General features: G+C 54.0%; 5 protein-coding genes and 1 non-coding gene across 6 annotated transcripts; 3 read left to right on the top strand and 3 right to left on the bottom strand.

Moving 5' to 3' along the window:
* Nucleotides 1–68: 68 nt before the first annotated feature.
* On the bottom strand, nt 69–625 carry QC764_0089160 (uncharacterized protein; the record flags this gene model as incomplete). Its single annotated transcript, XM_062940904.1, has 2 exons — nt 69–383; nt 521–625. The coding sequence occupies 2 exons, from the start codon at nt 623–625 to the stop codon at nt 69–71; spliced, it is 420 nt and encodes a 139-aa protein (XP_062797144.1).
* Nucleotides 626–2,687: 2,062 nt separating this feature from the next.
* Nucleotides 2,688–5,479, bottom strand: pis1 (phosphatidylinositol synthase 1 (CDP-alcohol phosphatidyltransferase1)). The gene is made up of 4 exons (XM_062948930.1): nt 3,725–5,479; nt 3,557–3,664; nt 3,394–3,497; nt 2,688–3,327 (listed from the first exon to the last, which is right to left on the bottom strand). Exons 1-4 carry the CDS (start codon nt 4,068–4,070, stop codon nt 2,938–2,940), a joined length of 948 nt encoding a protein of 315 aa, XP_062797145.1. The 5' UTR covers nt 4,071–5,479; the 3' UTR covers nt 2,688–2,937.
* A 1,593-nt stretch (nt 5,480–7,072) lies between these two features.
* Nucleotides 7,073–8,155, top strand: URA3 (orotidine 5'-phosphate decarboxylase; the record flags this gene model as incomplete). The annotated part of the gene is made up of 1 exon (XM_062948931.1): nt 7,073–8,155. The coding sequence occupies one exon, from the start codon at nt 7,073–7,075 to the stop codon at nt 8,153–8,155; it is 1,083 nt and encodes a 360-aa protein (XP_062797146.1).
* Nucleotides 8,156–9,125: 970 nt separating this feature from the next.
* On the top strand, nt 9,126–12,166 carry QC764_604250 (uncharacterized protein; the record flags this gene model as incomplete). Its single annotated transcript, XM_062948932.1, has 3 exons — nt 9,126–9,317; nt 9,373–11,003; nt 11,057–12,166. The coding sequence occupies 3 exons, from the start codon at nt 9,126–9,128 to the stop codon at nt 11,913–11,915; spliced, it is 2,682 nt and encodes an 893-aa protein (XP_062797147.1). The 3' UTR covers nt 11,916–12,166.
* A 79-nt stretch (nt 12,167–12,245) lies between these two features.
* QC764_0089200 lies at nt 12,246–12,317 on the top strand. The gene has a single exon. It is a non-coding gene; the product is annotated as a tRNA-Thr (tRNA).
* Nucleotides 12,318–13,012: 695 nt separating this feature from the next.
* On the bottom strand, nt 13,013–21,820 carry QC764_604260 (uncharacterized protein). The gene is made up of 2 exons (XM_062948933.1): nt 21,338–21,820; nt 13,013–21,194 (listed from the first exon to the last, which is right to left on the bottom strand). Exons 1-2 carry the CDS (start codon nt 21,424–21,426, stop codon nt 13,031–13,033), a joined length of 8,253 nt encoding a protein of 2,750 aa, XP_062797148.1. The 5' UTR covers nt 21,427–21,820; the 3' UTR covers nt 13,013–13,030.
* Nucleotides 21,821–22,217: the final 397 nt, after the last annotated feature.

Below are 22,217 nucleotides of genomic sequence, written 5' to 3' on the forward strand. Positions count from 1 at the left end.
ATACGCGAATACACGTGGTAAGTTTGTCTTGATTCCAAAAAGAAAAAGTGGAACACAAAGGGTGAATCTTACAATCCATAAGCCCACTCATCGCGATTCTCTGTCTGCAGGTTCTGGCATTGAAGGTCTGTCGGCAACACCTTTGCAGAGTTCTCTGCCTTGTGAGTTAAGAACTGACGGAGAAAGATCTGAAAATTGTTTCCCTCAACGCCCTCTATTGATTTTCCTGGAGGAAGGTTGGGTATGAACTGGACATTGTGCTTCTCCCGCAGTCTTAGTAAAGACAGAGCATCGCCTGAGCTGAAGAGACTGTTGCATAGTCGTTGGATATCATCTTCGACACTTTGGTCGGGGCCGAGGGGGCTCTTGCGTTCCAAGACAATCTAGGAGCATGTCAGTCCTCAAACGTGAAGTCTCATGCTGTGGCGGAATACGAATGACCACTCACTTGTGTAGAGCAGTGACTATTATTGGATTGCGGTTAGTTCAGATCCGCTTTCCACAAATCATGGTCAGCTACTGAGGCTGCGCGGAATACAGATGCTAATCCTCGGTTGACTGTATCCTCGGTGGCATCGACATTCGAATGCAGAACCAGAAGGTACAGCTTTGTCGTCTCTGACATCTTGGGGATCGGAGTCCTGCTGCGCCCGAGAACCAAGTGTGATGGAAAGTGCCGTCATCAACAACCACTGATGATACGTTGGCATTATTTGTATCGAGGAAAAGCAGGAATGGAAAAGGCCGGAGGACACCGGAGTTTGAGTCGTAGTAGCGTGAAGAAGGTTTGCAAACGAACTTGGAGGGCATTGTGCAGAAGGGGGCGGGCCGCCTCTGCTGCAACCCGTTCATGACCGGTTATATTCATTGGGATATGCCTGTATGTCTGATAAGGATCAATATTTATGCATTCAACAAGCCTCATGCCATGTCTTTTGATGAAGATTGGACGTCGCCCCTGTCAAGAATGCTTCTTTTCTCGTGTGACGTGCGGGATATGACTGCCCAGTCGTTGAACAAGCTGGTTGAGCCCAACAAGCTGAAACAACCAGCTTTCTAAGGTTCCCCTCGTTTGCTGCTCAGTTACCAACCACATTTCGAACTTAAATGACCTTCAAATACCTAGCATGTTCACCGATCGCTTTCTGGCATAGGCGGACTGCACCCAGCGATCAAATGGCAAACAATTCACTCATTCAAAAGTGCGAATCCCGCACACAGCCATGGCCATGAATACCTCTCAGGACGGCCGAGCGATGAGGATCTCAAGATTGAGATCAATGCCTTCTGCCACGACACCATCGACTTCCTCGCCAGTTATCTTGCCACAAGAGAGGCAATTGCTCACAATCATGCGCCAGGAGGTCATATGAATGGCAGCAACGGCAGTACGGACATAAGTACACGACACCGATTTCCCTCTCTCATCCAACGGGGCAAACTAACTGACCCTTCCAACTCCCACAGCCAAAGCACTACCCATCCCAAACAAGTTCATCACCCTCATCGCCACCCACGACCAACTCCAAATGCAGCTCGTCCCCCTGCGCAACATCCTCCACCAAACCCTCCACAAAGCCTGGATCCGACTCCTACGATCAAACTTCTACCTAGTTTCCAGGTATCCACCCCATCCTTTCTCCTCTCCCCACCAGCATCTCTCCTAATCCCCAATCCTACAACATCAAAAACAGCTAACCCTCTCACCCAGCCTCTTCAAACTCACCAATCCCCTCCTCACAACTAACACACCTCTCTCCACCCTCCTCTCCATCCTCCTCGCTGCATCATCAGCCGACACACTAGCCTACCGAACACTCCTCTACCTCCTCTCATCCAAAACAAAAGACATCCCAGATCAAAGCCCGCCTAGACGAAGAAAGCTCCTTCTTCAAACAATCCGACACCAACAACCCTGACTTCTCAGCCTTTACCCAAACCTGGCTCCTCACGGCGGACACCTCGTCAAACTAGGCGCCAAATGCCACTCCTGGATCCCACAAGATGATGATGAGAGGCAGCAACTCCTGACCGGTTCCCACGGACACAACCCAACCACTACTTCCGAGAGTGACCGGGGCTGGGCATGGGCAGAATGGTACGCCGGGCGCCTGGGCGGAAGCAGCGAAGGGTGGTTCTGGGAGAACAAGGTCGACGAACTAACCGGCAGAGTGTACACACTTTTCACTGTTAGGGATTGATTAATACAGTAATATCCCGTAACACATGTGGTGGTGTTGACTTAGTCTCCCCCAATACCCCTGAACCCCTGAGCATAAGCACCGCATAAACCATCCCCACACCAACTCAGCATCCCGATTTCACAACCAAATCCAAACAAAATGATATCAAAAGAAGAAAATATTAACCTTATGTAAATAAAATAAAAATTTATGTACAACCCAAACAAAAAAGAAACCGTGTCAAGAACTTTCGGCAAAAAGAAAAACCAAGAAAAGGAAGAAAAACCGAAAGCTCCCCTTCCCCCCCCCAACAAAGTGAGATACAACATGCACGTATACCGCATTTAACGGGATACCAAGAGAACATGCTGACAACCCTCCCTTCCAGTGATGGTCCCTTTTGCACACACTCCCTGTTGTACCATGACCACATATCACCCCCAACCAACCAACCCACCAACCAACCCACCAATCAACCCACCAACCAACCAGCCAATCACACCAGCCCAAACGCCGCCCTGAAGGGGAAACTTCCAATCCCAATATGCAAACAATGCAACCCGACAACTAAACTGATCCGAACAGTCCGCTCTCACACCAACCATGCCATGCTCCCCTCCGGCCATGTTCCAACCAACCATTAACGTACAACAGCATCTTTCTTGCTTGTCGTGGGCAGACGGTTCATCCAACCCCAACAGCCATATCTTACAGCACCACTCCCACAGATTCTCGTAGAAGCCGAGAATATGCCTTACTCCTGCCTCCTCTTGGCAATCCTTCTAGCCTCCCTCCTGGCCTCAATGTCACCCTCAGCGAGCCACCTGCTCGCCTTGACCAGCTGGATCACGTTCACGACCTGCTTGAAGGCCATGACGGGGAAGCTCACACCAGTGATAACCCAGGGCCAGAAGCTGTCCATCTTGTTCGCCCTCGCCATCTCGAGCGCCCCGGCGCTGTAGGGGTTGGCGAAGATCATGCTGAGAATGCTGGAGTTGACCTGGGCGCCCTGATGAATGGCGGCGGCGGTCGAGGGAGGAACGGTTTCAAGAAGAGAGGGCGAGAGGAGCGGGGAGCTGAAGGAGAGGAGGTACAAGCCGACGAAGAAAGCCTCGTTCAGGAAGCAGGCGATGAAGAGGACGTTCTGGTTAAGGAGGATAAAATGTTAGTGACGCAGTTCGTCGTAAAAGTAAGCTGGAAAGGTAAGTACCTTGTTGGTGTAGTAGAGGTTCAGGAGGAAGGAACGGGACTTGTCGACGTTCTTGTGGGAGGTGTTGCTGCCGCCAAGGGCAAGGGTGGCGTACATGTGCATGTCTGAAGTCGAAAGTTAGCATTGCGCTCCTAATCTAGCACCGGGGAGAAGCATAGCTCACAGTGGCTGGCAAGATCAAGAGAGATCAGGAGCTGGAAGAGAATGGCCCACCGGGGAAAGGCAGAAGCGAGGAAAGTCAGAAGGCAGGAAGTAGTGCACCGATCCGTAACTGCATGAGCATGTAAGCATCTTGTCGCACGTTTTGTAACTATAGAGAGTAAGTGCTTACCCATATCAAGCACGGCGCCGAAGCGCGTACTTTGATTGTACGCTCTGGCGGCAATTCCATCTAATGCGTCGAGCAGACAACTGATGGAGTATAGCAGTGTGCAGGTTCTAGGATGAATGGGCATGTAGTAGAGCGACGCAACAGCGAGGATGATTCTGGCGTATCCGATCAGGTTGGGATAGAAAAGGAAAATGTTCTCGGCGGGCTCGTCATCGTCGAGTTCATCGAGGATATCTCGTGGAGCGTTCTCCTGTTCCATGAAAGGGGCAGCATTGCCGTTGACGGTGGTGGTATTCTTTTCTTGTTGCGCGGCCGCGGCCTGTCTCCTCGTTGTAACACCTGCCATCTTTCTTGTCTGATAGTCTATCGTCGATGAGAGAAGAGTTGTGCAAATATCATGCGGCGACTTGAGGGCGATGCCGGCTCTTCCGAATTGCGCGAAAAGGGGTAATCGTGGGGCTCTCGATATGAGGGTTCCAGTTGGGTCTGAAGCAAGGCGCCGTCGATTTGTTATCGCGGGTTGCCAATGCGGCTCTGGGGGGATTGGCTTCTCCAGAGGGTTGATTACAAAAATATAGGGTATGAATGAGCGTAAGAAAAACTTGTGGTGTTTTCTCTTGGAAAGGAGACCAGCTTCGAGCAAAGGCCGAGATTGAGGTCGCCGGGGTTTCGGGCAGTTGATGACGGAGTTTTGGCAGATAACACCAGATGCAGCCAGGGAGTGGATTCATTCGATTGCTTCTGCCATGAAATCGCTTGGCCCAAATTTTGGGACCCAGAATGCCAAGATGCGATAAGAGGGTCGATAAGAGCTTCCATCTGCCCCACATGTCCACGCCAAGCCGGCTGTCGTAATTGTTAAGCCATCCTGACCATCAAAGCCATGACAATTCAAAGACACACCGGTCCCCAGGGTTCGGGTCTGAGCTGACTGAATCTGAGACCGACACCTCTTAGCATCCGCCAGCCCGGTCACTTGTCTCTCGCAGCCGTTCGCAACGTCAAAGGTAGATCTGCCGCTTCTAAACGACCGGATCGCCCGGCACCGTTCTTATGTACATCCCGTCATCCCCCGAGTCCGAGATGGGGACGGTGGAAAGCATGGAACCAGCAACGTCCGCGTGGAGAGACTACTCCGCGTAGAAGTGATCATATCCGTAAGAAGTCATGAACTTTACTGAGGCTTTTTCAAAATCTTTTCGAAGCGAATTTATCACGCGGCGATCAAGCTGATGGGAGTGTGGGCTGTGGACGTCTCATTCGGCTGATAGGGTCTGTGCTTGCATTGTCGAATGCCCTTGTCGAGCGCCGCATCTAGGCTGAATAGGGATGGATGGTCGACAAGGTTGCAGAAGTGGGAAGCGGTGGAAGGGGAAAGGCGAAGAAGGATAGCGCCGTCGACGAGGGGCAGCCGGATGTTACTCCGGGCACTTCCAGACAAATCAGAGCTGCGGCCGGACACGCAGCCCGGCGGGGGTTGACGGGAGTTTCCAGCTTCCTCTCTATCTATCTTGCGTTCTGCAGCGAGACGGGAAGCAATCCCAGCTAGGTAGGTCGACAGCTAGGCTGGCGAGTTGAAACTGTTGCGGATCTTCCTCTGTGCTTCCGCCCCCATCACATTGCAGCTTCATTGCGACTTTCCAGGTTGCTACGAGCTGACTTGGCTGTCCGGGCTCCTGTTGGAACTGCCAACACAGCAACCAAGTACCAACCTACATACAGGACACAGCTACACGCCGACGTCGGCAGCATAACCGCCGGTCAAGGCCAGCTACGGCTTATGGCTTCCTGGTTCCCGTGCTGCGATCTGCTGCCCGTCAGCGATGTCGTCCTCTCGTTCAGAGCTGGGGCGAACTGATATACCAAAGCTCACTACGAATAGGCACGGCCCGACGGCGGACGGACGAGGGGTCCGGACAGTCGGGAATCTCGCCAATCAGTCGTCGCACAATGTCTCAATACGGTGCCAAAAAAGAAAGCTTCGAACGCGTGTGTGACCTGTCGTTGGTCGTGAGACACGGCGAAAAGAGACAGGATAGACATTCAGGTGCAGCAAAACATCCCGACCGACATATATCTACATGCCTATCTGATTCCCTCATATCATGTCTCAATGGTGATCAACAGGGCTGACAGCGCTGGAGGGAGGGAGGGAGCTGAACATTCATACCTCGTAGCTAATACGAGGTATCAAGACAGTGGCCTGGTCTGGCGTGGAGACGCACTTGCGGGAGTTGAATTCTTTGACGGCGGCTTTCGAGGCTTGATTGGGAGAAAGTCTGTGCGTTCCTGACCCACGGCACATCGAGACGAGAGTCGAGCCAACAAGGGCCAGCAAGGGGTCCTTGCGCCGGGCCAGGGTCTTCCCAGCCCCAAAATGGACGGTTGACCTTTTGCGGAGGCACTGGGGGGAGGGGACACAATTTCACACCACATGCATCACCAGATTCATCACATTACCGTAGGCAAATGGTACTCTCAGAAGGACAGGACGTCTTTTACATTGAATCCGCCGGGTGCCGGATACCCCCCCAACCTATTCGCTTCCGCCTTAGTGCCAAGCGGCAAGCAGTGCACCCAGACCTGAGATGACAGTCAGCATCTGTGTAGGTACTGTTGTATGTATGTACCACCTATTATAAGAAGCACCCACCACACCTTGTTTTTTCCCACTCCTCGAAAATCTCGAATCTGGACCCCAAAGAGCCGATCCCCTATTCCATCTCAGCTCAGCTGGCCGGGACTCATCCAACACTTCCCCGCCTCCCGTACTTCCTGGTTTCTCCGGCCACTTGAGAGTGCTACCTCACCTTGCCGACCTTGACCTTGCCCCTGCGGGGTTGTCAAACTTCGCATCCACCGTCCTGGGCCCGCAAACCGCTAGTCTCTAGGGGACTTGCCAGTCTCGAAGCCCCCTCCTCGCCTGACGAGCTCGTGCCTGTCCTCTGCATCGTTCGATAAAACCCAACGCCCCCCAGCTTCGTGTTGACTGTACCTGGTCATCCTTGACCTATCCCCTTCTCGACCCTCAAGAGACTGGTCTTATAGACACGCAGCTGCCCCTCTGCCAGTCGCCACGAACCGACCAACGGCTTTTCTTCACCAGCTGAACTATCAACGCCACAATACCCAACAACACACGACCGCTTCTCCTTGTCGTGGCGCCGTCCCTTAGTCGCCGATAGCACCACTACTGCAGTACCGCCCAAAACCGCACGCCGCCTAGATCTTCGTGTGGGGTAGGACAGGTTTTTATTCTATCAAATCCCGCCTGCCGAAATCCCACTTTCCCTAGACACGCCCACAACACAAACTCACCCCCAAAGACGACCATCGCACATCGCAACCATGTCAGACCGTCATCCCACTCTGCTCCAGCCCTACTCTGAGCGGGCCAAGACGGCCACTCACCCACTCTCCCGGTACCTCTTTCGGTTGATGGACCTCAAGGCCTCCAACCTCTGTCTCAGCGCCGATGTCACAACGGCTCGGGAACTCCTGGCGCTTGCCGATAGGGTCGGCCCGTCCATCGTCGTCCTCAAGACTCACTACGATTTGATCTCGGGATGGGACTACAACCCGCAGACCGGCACTGGCGTCAAGCTCGCCGCCCTCGCCAGAAAACACGGCTTCCTCATCTTTGAGGACAGAAAATTCGTCGACATTGGAAAGACAGTCCAGATGCAGTATACAGCCGGCACTGCCCGCATAATAGAATGGGCACACATTACCAACGCCAACATCGACGCTGGCAAGGACATGGTCCGTGCCATGGCGGAAGCGGCGGCCAACTGGAAGGCACGCATTCACTACGAGGTCAAGACGTCCGTCTCTGTTGGCACACCAGTTGCTGGCCAGTTTGATGATGGGGAAGAGCAAAACAATGGCGGGAGCGACAGAGACTCTGACGGGCGAAAAGGAAGTATCGTCTCCATCACCACCGTCACTCAGTCCTTTGAGCCTGCTGACTCACCGAGATTGGCCAAGACCAACGAGCATGGCGATGAGCTCGTCTTCCCCGGCATCGAGGAACCGCCAATGGACCGCGGACTGCTCTTATTGGCGCAAATGTCGTCCAAGGGCTGCCTGATGACCAAGGACTACACCCAGGCCTGTGTCGAGGCCGCTCGCGAGCACAAGGACTTCGTCATGGGTTATGTTGCGCAAGAAGCCCTCAACTCTGCTCCAGATGACAACTTTATCCACATGACTCCTGGCTGCAAGCTACCACCACCGGGCGAGGAGGAGAACGGACATGTCGAGGGCGACGGCTTGGGCCAGCAGTACAACACCCCGGCCAAGCTCATCACCCTCCTCGGCACTGACATCGTCATTGTGGGACGTGGCATCATCCAGGCCGCGGACCCCCCGACAGAGGCTGAGCGCTACAGGAGGAAAGCGTGGAAGGCGTACCTGGCTCGTCTGAGTTAAATGAGCTGAACAAGAACTTGGCGCTGGGGAAACGGATGGGAAAGGCTATACATGGCTTGAAAAGCGGCATATATGTGGTGATGGGAACATCCGGATTTTGATTTGCTGCCTGGGACAGGGTACAGCAGGTTTCTGCGAGTAAGAGAGAGGGCGGGTTAGGGTCGGGATGGAAGGATACATAGGAAGGCGATTGATGGAGGGGCGTTTGGCGACATTTAGATTTGGCATGAGTGAGCGTGTTAAAGCATGATCTATGAAGTGTGCGCAAACTACAACGACGGTCTGGATTCATGTATGTATTAGTCGGGTCCCCGGAACAATACATACCGGATGACTTGCATGCGGATTCGTCCGCCAGTCGCCCGCTGATTCACACAGCATACTTTTGTCGATCAACGCGCCAATCGGAGGGATTCGTGTATCTGGTTTGTCTGACAGGCCACCGACGGCCCTTGCCTGAAGACAGACGCTGAACCAGGGCCCGGAGTTAGCGGTCCTACCGGCAAGGCGGGCGAGCAGTCTTAGGTGAGCCTTGGCGAAGGACATCGGACGGATCTGATTGTCCCCCCCACTTTTGGGACCTTCTTGTTCATTGATTGATGGAGGGGGACCGGCGTCATGTCATTCCTTTGACGGTTACCTACCTGCATCGCAATCCAATCCAACCGCCAACAACCATAGCGATCGACGGTCATCGAGTTATCGACCACGTTATGCGCCTAGCCCGCGTGCTGAACCCCTGGAATTTTAATTGACGTTTTACCACAATCTGAGCTCATCTCTCTTTGCGTTGCGACGAGCGAGTCCGTCTTGGGGCCCGGCGAACTAGTCCGAGTCGATACTCCACTTCCCCGGACCTGAGTCCGCGCGCTCCAGTGCTTGGGACCTCGTTGCGCACCGCTACCGTTCCCCGTTTCCCGCCCCGTTTCCGGTGGATCCCTCTCGGCAGCGCACTCCCCAAGTCGATCTGATGTCCACTTCGAGTCCCGGCGATGCGGGAGCATGGCCTGCTGCCGCCAACGGTGCCTCGTCCGAGTACCCTGATGCCGGACTGAGCAATGACACCGCCGCCGCCGAAGACAATGCGCCGGCCCGGCCACCGCCGAGGAAACGGAGGAGGATCGTGATCTCTTGTACCGAATGTCATAGGCGCAAGCAAAAGGTTTGTCTCAGTTCTGATGTCGCTGTTGGACAAAGGCTAATGAGTGAATGGACAGTGTGACCGACAGCTCCCTTGCACGAACTGCATCTCACGAAACAAACATAGCGCATGCCACTACGAAACCGGTGCGCCGACAGCAAGACAACAGCAGAGACGCCAACAGCTAGTTGCCCCTACGAATGGCACCGCCGATGGCGCAGACGGTGGTGGAGGGACCTCCAACTCGGGTTCAGGCTCCGGCTCAACAACCACAGCCACCTCCCCTGACATGGGCAAATCCCCCATCACGTCCTCTTCATCAACGACAACCCACCACACCGGCAGCGATCTCTCCGAGCACATCGCCACCAACGGAGGTAAGCCCGTCACCAAAGTCGCGTCCGAAACCTTTGGCTACTCTGGCGCCGGCACGCTCGGTTTCCTCCGTAAAATCGAAGAGTCCACCACTGGCGACGAGAACCTGCCCCCACCCCCCGGGCAACCTACCTCGATTGACCAAACTACACCCTCCATCTCAGACGGGTTGACAAGAGAGAAGTACAAATCCTTGATCCGGCAACTCCCTGCGAGGGTCCACATCGAGAAGCTAGTCGACATTTACTTTCGGGAGTTCAACTGGCAGTATTATGCCCTCGACAGGACTTTGTTCGACAGCTTGCTCGCGCAATGGTACACCCTCCCCTTTTCCATCCTCAGTCAAGGCGGGCCATCCCAAATCCCGCTATCACTGAGGCCGTTTCCGGGGTTGCTGTTCAATATTATTGCTATTGCTCTCTTGACCCTTTCGTCAGATGACAGGGAGTTCGAGGGGCTGTTGTATGCAGGGTTGAATATGACTTTTGAGGATTTGGCGAATGATTACTCTGACTCTGGGCTGCAAGTTTTGCAAGTGCTGGGCAAGAGATCAATGACGCTCACGACAGTCTTGGCTGGGTTTGCCAGGGCGAGTTTCCTCAAATATGTCGGCTTGGTGACGGAAAGCTGGCATGCGATTGGGAGTGCGATTAGAGATGCGCAGGAGATTGGGCTGCACAGGGATAGTTTGGATCCGAGGCCTCCTTCTGGGGCGACGTTGCAGGAGGTGTTGGAGGTGCAGTGGGAGGTGCAGAGACGGAGAAAGATATGGATGACGCTTGTGGTTTGGGATGTGCACATGGCTGGCGTGCTGGGTCGGCCGACGACGATCAACCTGACGGCCGTGCCGCCGAGCTTGCCGGTTGATGTGAAGTGGGACTCGCCGGGTGCCAGCCCTTCGGGGGAGTTGATGCCGATTGTGGAGCGGGGGGAGAATGAGCCGCCTACGCCGTTGACGAGGGCGGTGTGGGCGTATCATCTTATGGCGCCGATGAGGGAGATTCTGGAGCTGGAGAAGGAAGGGCCGTGCCCGAGGGATTTTGGGAGGGTGGATAAGCTTCATGAGGAGGTTGTTTCGATTGAGAAGAAGACGCCACCTTTTTTCAGGTTGGAAAATCCGGACACGAGGTTTGATGATAGGGAGGATTGTTACTGGTTGCCGTTGGCGAGGGTTATTTTGCCGCAGCTGTCGTCTTTTGAGCTAATGGCGTTGCACAGGCCGTATATTTTTACCAGGCCAAAGAGTCGGACGGAGGCGCTCAAGGCGAGTTTGGGGATGTTGAATGCGCAGAGGTTGCACTTCATGGCGCTGAGGCCGGCTTTATACAAGACGTAGGTCACCCCCTATTACCCCGACTCCTGTTGCCCTTTCTAACCCAACCCAGATTCGCCCTCTTCTTTGGCACCTTTGACGCCATCGTCCTCATGGCAGCAATTTACATTCTCTTTCCCCGTGAACACCCAGAGCTCGTCCAGTCCGCCCTTCAACACTTCCAGTGGGCAGTCGAGCGCTTCGAGGCAATGTCTGAGCGCAACGCTCTCGCCAAAGCAGCCCTGGGTGTCCTCCACGCTGTCCGTCTTCGCCTCCGACGCTCTCTCGATTCCGTCACCAACAAGTCACAATTGGCCTCATCCGGCACCAGCCCTTCAACCACCACAACAGTCACCTCCAAAGCCAACCCTTTGTCCCAGTCCTCTTCCTCCACCAACCCCAACGCCGCTGCTTCCAGTGGCGGCGGCCACCACTGGGAAACCCACACCCCGCGCCGCGCCTCCCGTTCCTCATCTTCCACTGGCGCCGGTAGCGCCATCTCCCCCAACCCTCTTCAGGTCCCCCTCGGGCCCTTGGATTTCTCCCAACCGGGAAGCAGCACCTCTGTCACACCAACAACAGACCGCAACTTTTACTCTGGTGGGCAAGTAGACTGGACGCTGCCAAGTGACTTTAACTGGGCTTCCCTTCAACCTATATATCCCACACATGATTTGATCTTTAATGATTTAGTCGGCGTAGGGGACACAAATGGGAATGGCCTGAGTTGGGACACGAGAACTACTGTACCTGGACTGGGGGGGCTGACTACTGTTGTCGGGGGGAGGGAGCAAGTCCAACAGCCACCGCAGCAGCAGCAGCAGGGGGTTCAAGGTCAGGGACAGCAAGGGGGGGTGAACTGGCAGCAGTTTGAGGGTGATTTTGGGAATGATAGCGTTTGGAGTTTGCTGAATCAGTTTGGGCCGATGTAGGTTGCGTGTATCGGGTGTTGACTGGTGTGTAAGATGAGGGTTCTATGGGTTGATCTATGAACATCGTCAACTGTTAGGTATGGCGTATGGATGGCTAGGTGTGGGTCAAAAAGTGATTATGGTATCGCCGGAGATTTTGGTTCAACTTTTTGTAGTTTCCAAAGACATAGTTTACATATTTATCTTCATGTCTCACAACAGCCCGTACAATACGCTCGATTCAAACCCTGTCTCGACACCTTCACCACCCCTATCTCCTACCAAGAGTCCCTCGCTATCCATCGTGATGTTTCCACACTCCACCTAGTTTACCGTCAAGCAATTACATAAGCCCGCATGGCTCAGTGGTAGAGCGCATCACTAGTAATGATGAGGTCGTCAGTTCGATTCTGGCTGTGGGCAGTTCAAACATCCTAACTATCGACGAAGTTGACTTTACTTTTGTATTTTTGCCCCTATCCTTTTTTCATCCTCTTACGTGACACCGTTAGGTCAAACAAACCCCTTTTGCCCCTTTTTCCCCACATCGCCTCCGTCGAGTAAGAAACCAAGTAGTTTACCGCAAACATATACAGACAGACAAACATATATGTTGTTGACCTTAGGCATCATGAAACACAGAGGGAAAGAAAAAAGTGCGCAAAAGGTGATTGATTATGTTGGATCTTGTTCATTCTGCAAAGGATAAGATCATGATATTGAACGATAAATCAAAATGTGCCATGCCCGAAGGGGGCCTACTATCACATCGCACATACACAGTCTTCACCCTTATTCGTATACTGATTCAATTTCCCCTTCTCAAGATTTACTCAACAGGCCACCCCAAAAACAACATAAACATGATGTACAACCCATCATTCCGATCTCTCATTGCTACTACTCTTCCATCATTAATACAAACAAAAGTAACACAAAACAAAATATACATAACAAGCCCCGCCCCCCCTCCATTAACTCCCAGATTTGTTTCCCAATAAAAAATATAAAAAAACAGCCCTCGACGAAAAAAAAAAAAATGAATCCCACACCTTGCCCGCCTGCTAAACCAGCATGCACAAAATTGATATCATTCAAACAACCCCCCTCCCCCGCCCCTCTTTCTTCCATACCCCTCAAGCCCCCTTCCTCTTCTCCTCAACCGGCGTCCCAACCTCGCTCTCCAGCGCAGTAATATTCGTCTCTGTCCCCAAAGCAGCAGGCGGATTAGTCCAGTCACTAGCCCCATCATCAAAATCCGACTCCTCACTACTACTGAACTCGTCATCACCACCACGAGGAGTAACAACCGTCGTGCCACTGCTGACCTTTCTCAACTTGTCTCCAGTCAACGTGGGCTCTTCAGCTTCTTTTTCATTCTCAGACTCCGACTCAGACTCCGACTCAGCTTCGACATGCTCAATATCATCGTCAGTAAACTCAGAGGCCGCGTCGTCAGCAGTCTTGGTTTCAGTTGTGGCGGCTTCAGTCTTGGGCTGGTCGATGACCTCCTCCTCATCCTCGGATTCAGACTCCGACGAAGAAGACGCCTCCTCCAGCTCGGGCGAAGAAGCACGGGAAGAAGCAGCGGCCTTGGCAGCGGCAAAAGCAGTCCCATCCTTTTGCTCAACCTCTTCCTCGTCATTATCATCCTCAGACTCACTGCTCTCCTCCTCCTCAACAACAGGAGCAGCAGCCCCCTCAACAGGAGTAGCCTCATCACCAGCCACCGACTCAGCCTCATCCTCCGATTCATCAACCGGAATCTCATCAACCTTGATCTCCTCAGTCTCTTGGGGAATCTCAACCTGCTCCTCCTCATCTTCCTTGACAACCGGGACATTCTCCTTATCCTCCCCCTCCACCTCTCGATCCCCCATCAAATCCCCATACCCCTTCCCAGCCTTGTTCCCACTCGCAGCCCTGCTCTTAGGCGTAGCCGCCATCGGAGTCCAGCTCTCCTTCCTAAGGCCCCTGCTCGCAGCACCGCCAGCAGGGTTCCTAACGCTCTGGCTTCTCTTGATGCCGCCGGCAGGGATGTTATTGCTGATCTGCGTCAAGCTAAAGTTCCTCTTAGCCTCAGGACTGAGACCAGACTGAGCAAGCGCGATACTGATCGCAGCCGAGGTCCCCCTAGCCTTGTTCGGACCGGCAGTATCAAGCGGTTGCTGTCCACTAACAACCCTCTTTCTGCTCAACGTAGACGAAAACTCCCTGTTGCCGCCACCGGGAACCTTCTTCTCGGGCAGGCCGCTGGCAGTCTTCTTCATGAGCAACACCTTGGAAAGATCCATGACACCCTCCAGCACCTTGCGCTCCATGTGCTCGGACTGGGTGGTGAGATCTTCAACCTCCTCACGGCGGAACTTGCAGGCAGCCTCGAGAGTAGACAGCTCAGAGCAGAGGTTGTTCTTGCGCGAGTTGAGATCCTCTTGGTCAAGGCGCAAATCAGCCAGGCTGGTCTTGATACGCTCCTCTTCCTCCTTGAGCTCGGCCAAGAAGGCAGTCTTGAGATTGTCATGCTCAACGCGGAGGGCGGCATTGGCTTCCTTGACTCTGGTCTCTTCTTCCATGAGGTTAGAGAGCAACTCAATCTTGAGACGGTCATTGTCCTCCTTCATGGAAGCACGAAGCTCTTCTTGCTCAGCCTTAAAGGTGGCCTTGAGAGCCTCTTGCTCAGCTTTCAGCTGGGCCTTGAGTTGTTCATGCTCCTCCTTGAGTTGGGCCTTGGCCTGCTCATACTCTTCCTTCAGAGCAGCCTTGAGCAAATCATTCTCCTCCTTAAGGGTGACCTGGAGCTTGTCGTTATCGGCGCGGAGCTGCTGATTGACCTCGCGAAGTCTGAGCTCTTCCTCCTGGAAGCTCTTGATGAAGCTCTCACGGAGAGCCTCCTGGTCAGCGCGAAGGCCGGCATTGATCTCCTTGAGAAGCGACTCTTCCTCTCTGAGATTGGCAAGATAGGTGTCACGGATGGTCTGCTGCTCTTCCCGGAGGGCATCGTTCAACTCCTTAAGCCTGTCCTCCTCTTCACGAAGGTTGGCCAAGAAAGTCTCCTTGAGCTTATCCTGCTCCTCCTTCAAGGCAACATTGGTCTCCATGATGCGTGCTTGCTCTTCCTTGAGGTTGGCGATAAAAGACTCCTTGAGCTGGTCTTGTTCAGCCTTAAGGGCGACGTTGGCTTCCATGATCCGGGTTTGCTCCTCCTTCAGATTAGACAAGAAAGTCTCCTTGAGGAGCTCTTGCTCCTCCTTGAGGGACGTGATCGTCTCCTTGAGTCGGGCCTCTTCGCTCTGAAGGTTGGACATGAAGGCAATTGTAATCTGCTCCTGCTCTTGAGGAAGAGTGACAGAGATATACTGCTTGAGGCGCTCCTGTTCCTCGCGAAGATCGGAAATCTGAGCCTCAACCTGCTGCTTCTCCTCAAGCTTGCGCTCCAAGGCAACGATGGTCTCCTGAAGTGTCTTCTCCTTGTCCTCATGCTCATCGGCGATGCGTTGAGTCTGAGCAGCAATGAAGATGGCGAGCTCAGCAGCAGTAGCCTTGACCTGAGAGTGAACCTCGTCAAGAGTGTCCAGCCGCCCGAACGCCTTGTCGGCAACCTCAGTATGGCCGACAAGAACATCAAGCTTCTCATTGACAGCAGTGTCATCGTACTTTTCGACAGGAATCTCAACGCGCTCCTGGATAGCCTGGGCCTTGGTGTGGAGCTGCTCATAATGCTGACCAACCGTCGAGACGAAGTCTTCAAGGGTCTGAAGAATCTTGGGCTGGTACTCGGCAACCTGGTCATTGACACTGCCGACCTTGGTGATGGCCTCTTGAACTGTGTCACGAGTGAGGGAATGTTCAGTCTTGGCCTCAAGCTGGCCTTCATCAGACTTGGTAACAAGCGCCTCAACCCGCTCAAACACAGTCTTGGAAGCCTCCTCCATCCTCTCCATCGAGTCGGTGACAGCAGACCCAAGAGTATCAACCAGTTGTTTGAGCTCCTCAGCAATAGCCTTGTTGCCAACAACTGCCGCCTCCATGTTGGCATCTCGCTTCTCACCCTTGGCAGCCCGTTCCTCATGAAGAAGCTGGAACTCGTCATACTTGCCCATCAGATCAGCAATCCGCTCATCCAATTTGGCAATGACAGTGTCGCTGGCGGCTTGAACCTTCTCGTTGGTCTCCAAGTTGGCAGTCGAAAAACCAGCCTTGGACTCCTCGACATCAGTCTTGAGAGCATCAAGCATAACCTTCAAGTCGTCGCCAACAGTGTCGTTCTTGGTAATAGCCTCCTTGATAGTAGTGCTGAAGCCATCAAGCAAAAGATGAATCGAGTCCACCCCCTTTGCCCCCTCCTCCAGCTTGCCCCTCAACACGCCATGGAAGTCCTCCAAAATAGCCTTGACCTCCCCAACCCGCTCACCGACACCGACAATCTCCGCCTGCCTATCCTCCGTTGCTTTCTGGGCATCCAGAGCATGGAAATCCATGCACTCCTTCAGCTCCCCAAGCTGAAGCTCGAGGTTGTCCATGTTCTCCTTTGTAGACAGCGAAGCCAAATCAACCTTCATGATGTTCTCAATAAGCACCTTGGTATCAAGACAAACTGCCTCGACAGCCTCGACGTCGGTCTTGGTGATTCGCTCGGGGTCGTCCAAAGCCTTCTCATGGCGCTCTTTCATCTCGTCAAAAGCAGCAACGACCTGGTTGACCAGTGACTCGACCTTGAGAATATCTTCCTTCTGAGAAACAATCTCCAACTGGCTAGCCACGCCACCCACGCTCTCTCTAGTCTCGAGGATGAGCGTCTCCAACGCGTCGATGTTATCCTTCTTGGATAGGGTGTCAACATGACTGACCAGGCCGGCAAGGGATTCTCTGGTCTCCAGAATGAGTGCCTCCAAAGCATCGATATGATCCTTGCGCACGCCCTGCTCGCCGTCAATGAGATCGTCCAGACGAGCCTTGGTATTGCGAAGAATGGTCTCGATGGCCTCAACATCCTCCCTAAGGGCGGGCTCATCATTCTCGCTCGGTACTCTTGGTTCCCTTGGCTTGCGGGGGGGCGGATCGCGGGTTGACATCTCAATCACCGTCGCCTGGATCTTCTTGAGTGCATCCTCCATCGAAGCAAGTGGGACTTGACTCGGCAACTTGGCAACTGACTCCTGTACCTGGCGGATCGTATCCTCCATGCGGCGGGCGTCTTCCTTGGACATGGCATCGGGATCAGGAACAGAGGTAGCCTGCATCACCTCAACCTTTTTGCCCAGCTGGGTAAGCAAGGTCTCAAGATTTTTGATATCATCTTTCTGGACGGTTTTCTCAACAGGGATGATAGCTCTGGCCTTGATCTCCTCCTCGTCGTTGTCCTGGGCCTTCTTCACCAAAGCTAGCTCGTTGCTGGTGCTCTTCCTCATGTCATCGATATCGGCTCTAACGCTATCGAGGCCAGCTTTCAGAGCTTCCAAAATTTCGTCATTGGCGGTGAGGTCGGCAGGCTTGTCGCGGAGGTTGTTAATGCTGACTCGGATATCGCCCAGGCCTTCCTGAAGCGCGTCGAGAATCTCAGTCAGCCCGGCAATCGGCCGTGAAGAAACCTCAGCCCTCAGGCTTGAAAGGCCCTCCTGAATAGCCATGAGAACTTCCTGGGTGTACATGCCAGCCTGTGGGGTGACAGGCACCATGCTGGAGTTGACAACCTCCCGGAGAGACTCGAGCTCCTCCTTGAGCATGGTCTTGGAACTGTCAGTCGATTTGAGCACCAGCTCGCCAACCTCGTCGCGGAAGCCATCAAGAGTTTTGAGCAAGTCCTGCATGAACTCTTCCTTGTCCTCGGAAGATGATGATTCGCCCTTGACGCGGTCAACGTAAGATTCAATCTCGGACCTGAGCTTCTCAAGACCGTCACTGTCAACGGTGCTCTTCTTGGACTCTTCAGTAGCAGCCTTGAACTCGGCAACCATGGTGTCCCTAATCTCCTGCAACTTGGCGAGAACCTCTTCATTACTGGCAGCTGGGCTAGTGGCATTGGCAGAAATAACTGCGGACCCAGATGACAGAGTCTGAAACTCCTTACGAACAGACTCGATCAAGTCGGTAGCAATCTCAGTCGTCAGATCAACCTCCTGAAGGCCACGCTTAACAGCCGCGACCATAGCCTCGGGGTCTTGGCTCTTGGCTGAATCTCCTTGCTCAAGCTCCTTTTTGACGATATCAATCACATCGGCCGCGATCTCAGTGGAAAGATCTAAAGCCCGAATACCTTCCTTGACAGCGTCGACAACATCAGCCTTGGACAAGTCAGACTTGGTTGCACCTGAGCTGGAACCAGCAGCGGCCGCAAAGTCAAAGCCATCGAGTGTAGTCTTGACAGCATCTGACACATCAAGCGAAAAGTCGAGCGAGTCGAGGGCGGACTTGACGGCCTCTTCAATGTCGGATTTCGAAACTGATGAGCCAGGGGAGGCATTCATCGGAATCTCGGAACCAGAAAAAGATGGGTGCGATGGCATAGGAATATGAGAGCCCGTACTAGCGCTTCTGGGCACCAGCGCCCTCTCATTGTTGGCCGAATGAGAAGAGCTGCCAAAGTTGTGGTCCTCCAGCACTTTCTTGACGGCCTCTGCCACAGACTTGGAGAGCGTGTTGGTCAAGTCCATCTTTTCCAAGCCATCCTTGACGGCATCGGCAACATCGTCTCTGCTCAGGTCGAGGAATTCAAGTCCTTCCTTGACTGCGTCCGCAACATCAACGCGCGACAAGTCCGGTCGGGGAATCATGGCCGCCAGAGCCTCAATATCAAAGCCCTTGAGTCCTTGCTCAACCGCCTGTCGTACCTTTTCCTCCTGTCCCCTCAGACCTTCCTGTACAGCATCCAACATGTCATCAGACAAATCCAGTCCCTTCAAAGCCTGTCTCACGGCCTCAGCTACATCTCCCTTTGTGACCGGCTGTGTGACAAGCGCCTCAGAAACTGTTTTGCTGAAATCAAAGGCGTCCAAGGCATCGGCGACAGCATCGATGATATCGTCCCTGCTAACCCCCTTTGGTTCAGGCGGTGGCGGCAAAGCAAGAAGTCCTTCTCTAACGGCATCAAGCACATCCTCCCGCGTGACCTCGTCACCAGCCTTGGGTGGCTGTGGAACCTCCCATTCTCCAAGGCACTCCGTAACTACCTCGAGAATGTCCTGCTTCCGCAACATCTCGACCTTGGGTGGCTGATAGTTTCTCAATCCCTCCGCCACAGCAGAAAAGACCTCGTCCTTTGTCGCGCCCAGCGGTCGCTTGAAGTCAGCCAAGCCCTGCGCCAGACACTCGAGAACCTCCTCCCTCTCCAGCCCAATTTGCTGAATCTCAATCTCGGGCTTGTACTTCTCCCAAGCATCCTTAACAGCCTGCATGACGTCCTCTCTCCTCAAGTCGGGAGTCCTTGGGTGGGTATCCTTGAGGGCGGCGCGCATAGCGTTGTAGAGCTCCTGCGAGTCAAACTGATGAGCCTCGCGCGGACCGGTCAGCGCATGGGCCTCTGTCGAAGCATCACCTCCACTACCGCCGGTATAGCGGTAATCCCTGAGGATCTTATTCATTTGCTCCGACATTTGGGCCAGGCCTTGCTCGATAATGCGCTGCATGTCTGCCTTGTTGCCGTCTCCCTCACCGTTGCTAAGCACGCCCTCAGCGAGCAATTCTTCAAACTTCTGCCCGAGGTCGCGTCCCATATGTAGCACCTCGCCCCGGAGCTTGACAACCAACGCCTTGACCTCGGCAGTAAGCCCGCCAGCGTTGGCTAAGCTATCTTTGACAGTTTTGATAGCCTTGTAAACCTCCTCATTCACGTCTCCACCGCCCTGCAAAAGTCGGCTCGAGTTACTAGGGCTATCATCGTCGTCATCTTCCCCAACATCCCAGCTGCGATTCTTGTTCCCCCCGCCGCCGCCGCCACCAGCACCGCCCGCAGCGGCAGCAATGACAGCCTGTTGTTGATTCTCCTTGATAAACCTGGCAAGTTCCTCGATTTTGTCAGCAGTGGCCATTCCAGAGAGTTTACCGGCGAGGTCCGAGAGTTTGTGGCCCAGGTTCTCCTGTCCCTCCTTGGTAGCCATATCCCGTATGATCTTCTCTACCAGGGTGACAGTCGTCGAGTTTGTTCCGGTTTCCGAACCGACCAGGGATGGGGTGCTCAACATGGATTCGCGATCAAAGGAAGCTGCAAAGCTGTTAGGGGACGGAATACGCGGAAGAGAAAATGGCCGGACGGATTTACTGAGTTGAGTGGGAGAGGTGGTGTGATGACGACCTTCCAGTAACAGGGGACCACCATAGAGGTCGCGGTTGGCCGCTCTGGCTTTACTCTCGGTAATGAGGTCTCGGAGACTCTTGCGGATATCCTCGTCGCGGGCATTGGTCGCTTCCTTGAGGCTGAGAAGATCGGTGGCATTGTCACGGGAACGTCGACTGAGAAGAGACATTTCCTTTTGGAGCGTTGTCGCAATATCCGTGAGGGTAAGAATCTGGTTAGAAAGAAGATCCAGGGACTCAGGTACCTTGGCTACCTGGACCATGGCATGCGAATTGTTGGTGATATCTCCTAAGGGTTGTGAGTGCGCCTGCGGTTGGGGCGGAGGCGATTGCGGTTTCTCGGGCTCTATGCTGGGAGGGGGGGGTTTGGGACCCATCGGGGAGCTGTAGAGATTGGTGTTGGTGCTAGGAAGGTGAGTGTTAGACTGGGTGCTCATATTCTGTAGCGCGAGCATGGTAGCTGACGGAGGGGGGGTGTTTTCTCCCAGAATACTCTGGTGAGTAGCCCGGCGGGCAGTCGGGCGGATGATGGGTGTCAAACTAGGACCCGGTTTCAATGTTGTCCTGTCATCGCCGCTGTGGCCGAAGTAGTCCTTCTCGTCCTTGGGTTCTATCCAGGAGTTCCTTGCGTTTCTCGAAGGGGTAACGGGCCGGGTGTTCTTCTCGGGGGACCTTTGTACGGGAAGTTCTCTCGCCGGGGAACTGCCGGCCTCGATCATCATGCTCATATCCTTGACCGAGGTGGGCTGGAGAGAGTTCATTCGGCGGTGGGTGTTGGCGCCTAGGGGTGTGGGAGCCATGCCTGGGATGGGCAATGGGCGTTCTGGTGAGACTTCGAGGCGCTGATGCTTGGGTACGTGGGGCACCAGTGCGGCATTCTCCCGGGCCTTCTCAGCCAGGGCAGCATGGGCGGACTGGATGGCACTACTAGTTCCTGTCCTCGACACAATGGGGGACTGGGGGTTGAGAGGAAGTGGGGGAGGAGCCCTCTCGGGGTCAGAGCTGTCCCACCTGTTCTTCATTAGCGATTGCCAAAGATGCGACATGGCATTGTGGGAGAGGATATCATAGCATGGTCATTGTGGATCGCCAGAAGTAGGATGTGAGGCAAAAGAAGATGGATGATGTGTGAGTGTGGTGAGTAAGTAACATACATGGGAACCAAGGCTCGGCCGTGATCCGAAAGAGAGGCGGAATGTTGGTGTCTTAGGTCGCGCGGGGTGTCCCTCTCGACGGGCGCCATTGCGTTGATTGTGTTGATTATACGTGGGTATTGTGGGTATCGTGGGTAGGTTAAGGGCGAGCGCTACTGGAATGCTCTGGTGAGGGTAGGTTGGAGTGGAATGCGACGTGACTCGATACAAGCAAACAGTCGAGCAACGAACGGCAAATGGCAAACAGAAGTCGCTTTGCGTAAAACTTCGTCGACGAAGGGGTACCAAACGCCGGCCAAAGCACGACAACAAAAATGGGTATCGTGAAAAAAGTAAAGGTGGTGAAGCAAGCAGAAGGCTGGAAATGGTGCTCCTCTTCCGAGTGGGTATAACAAGGTCTTGATATGGCCTGTCAATTGTGCAGTCCAGGAGGAGGGGCCGTCAACATGGAGCGGGCATGGAGCGACATGGGCGCCTGAGCTGGCGCCGTGCCCACCAATTGCGACCAATAGCCCTTTCCTGTTGTTGATTTGAGTGGGTTCCCCCGGCAACGTGTTAGCCGCGACTGGGGGCTATCCTTGCTTCCAGCTGCAGGAAGCACTGACCAGCTGCCTTCTAGCCGTTATCGATAACCGCCAGAGCCTGTGACCAAAGCTTGAACCCTGTTGTTTTGTTTCCCATCGTCGGTGATGTGCCGTCATGGTGCAGCAGCACTGTCTTGAATGAATTTCCGGGAGACTGTCTCCATCTTTTAGTGCAGAGTTCGAATGGGGGGATCTCGAGTACCTGGCATCAGTTCAACAAACTACTGCAGCTACACTTCAGCATACATATAATATGCGTGTGTTCCCGTTGCATCCCAAGCATGAGAGTGGGGTCG

The sequence above is a fragment of the Podospora pseudoanserina genome, chromosome 6, assembly GCF_035222485.1.
Source record: "Podospora pseudoanserina strain CBS 124.78 chromosome 6, whole genome shotgun sequence".
In the NCBI taxonomy this organism is placed as follows: Eukaryota; Fungi; Ascomycota; class Sordariomycetes; order Sordariales; family Podosporaceae; genus Podospora; species Podospora pseudoanserina.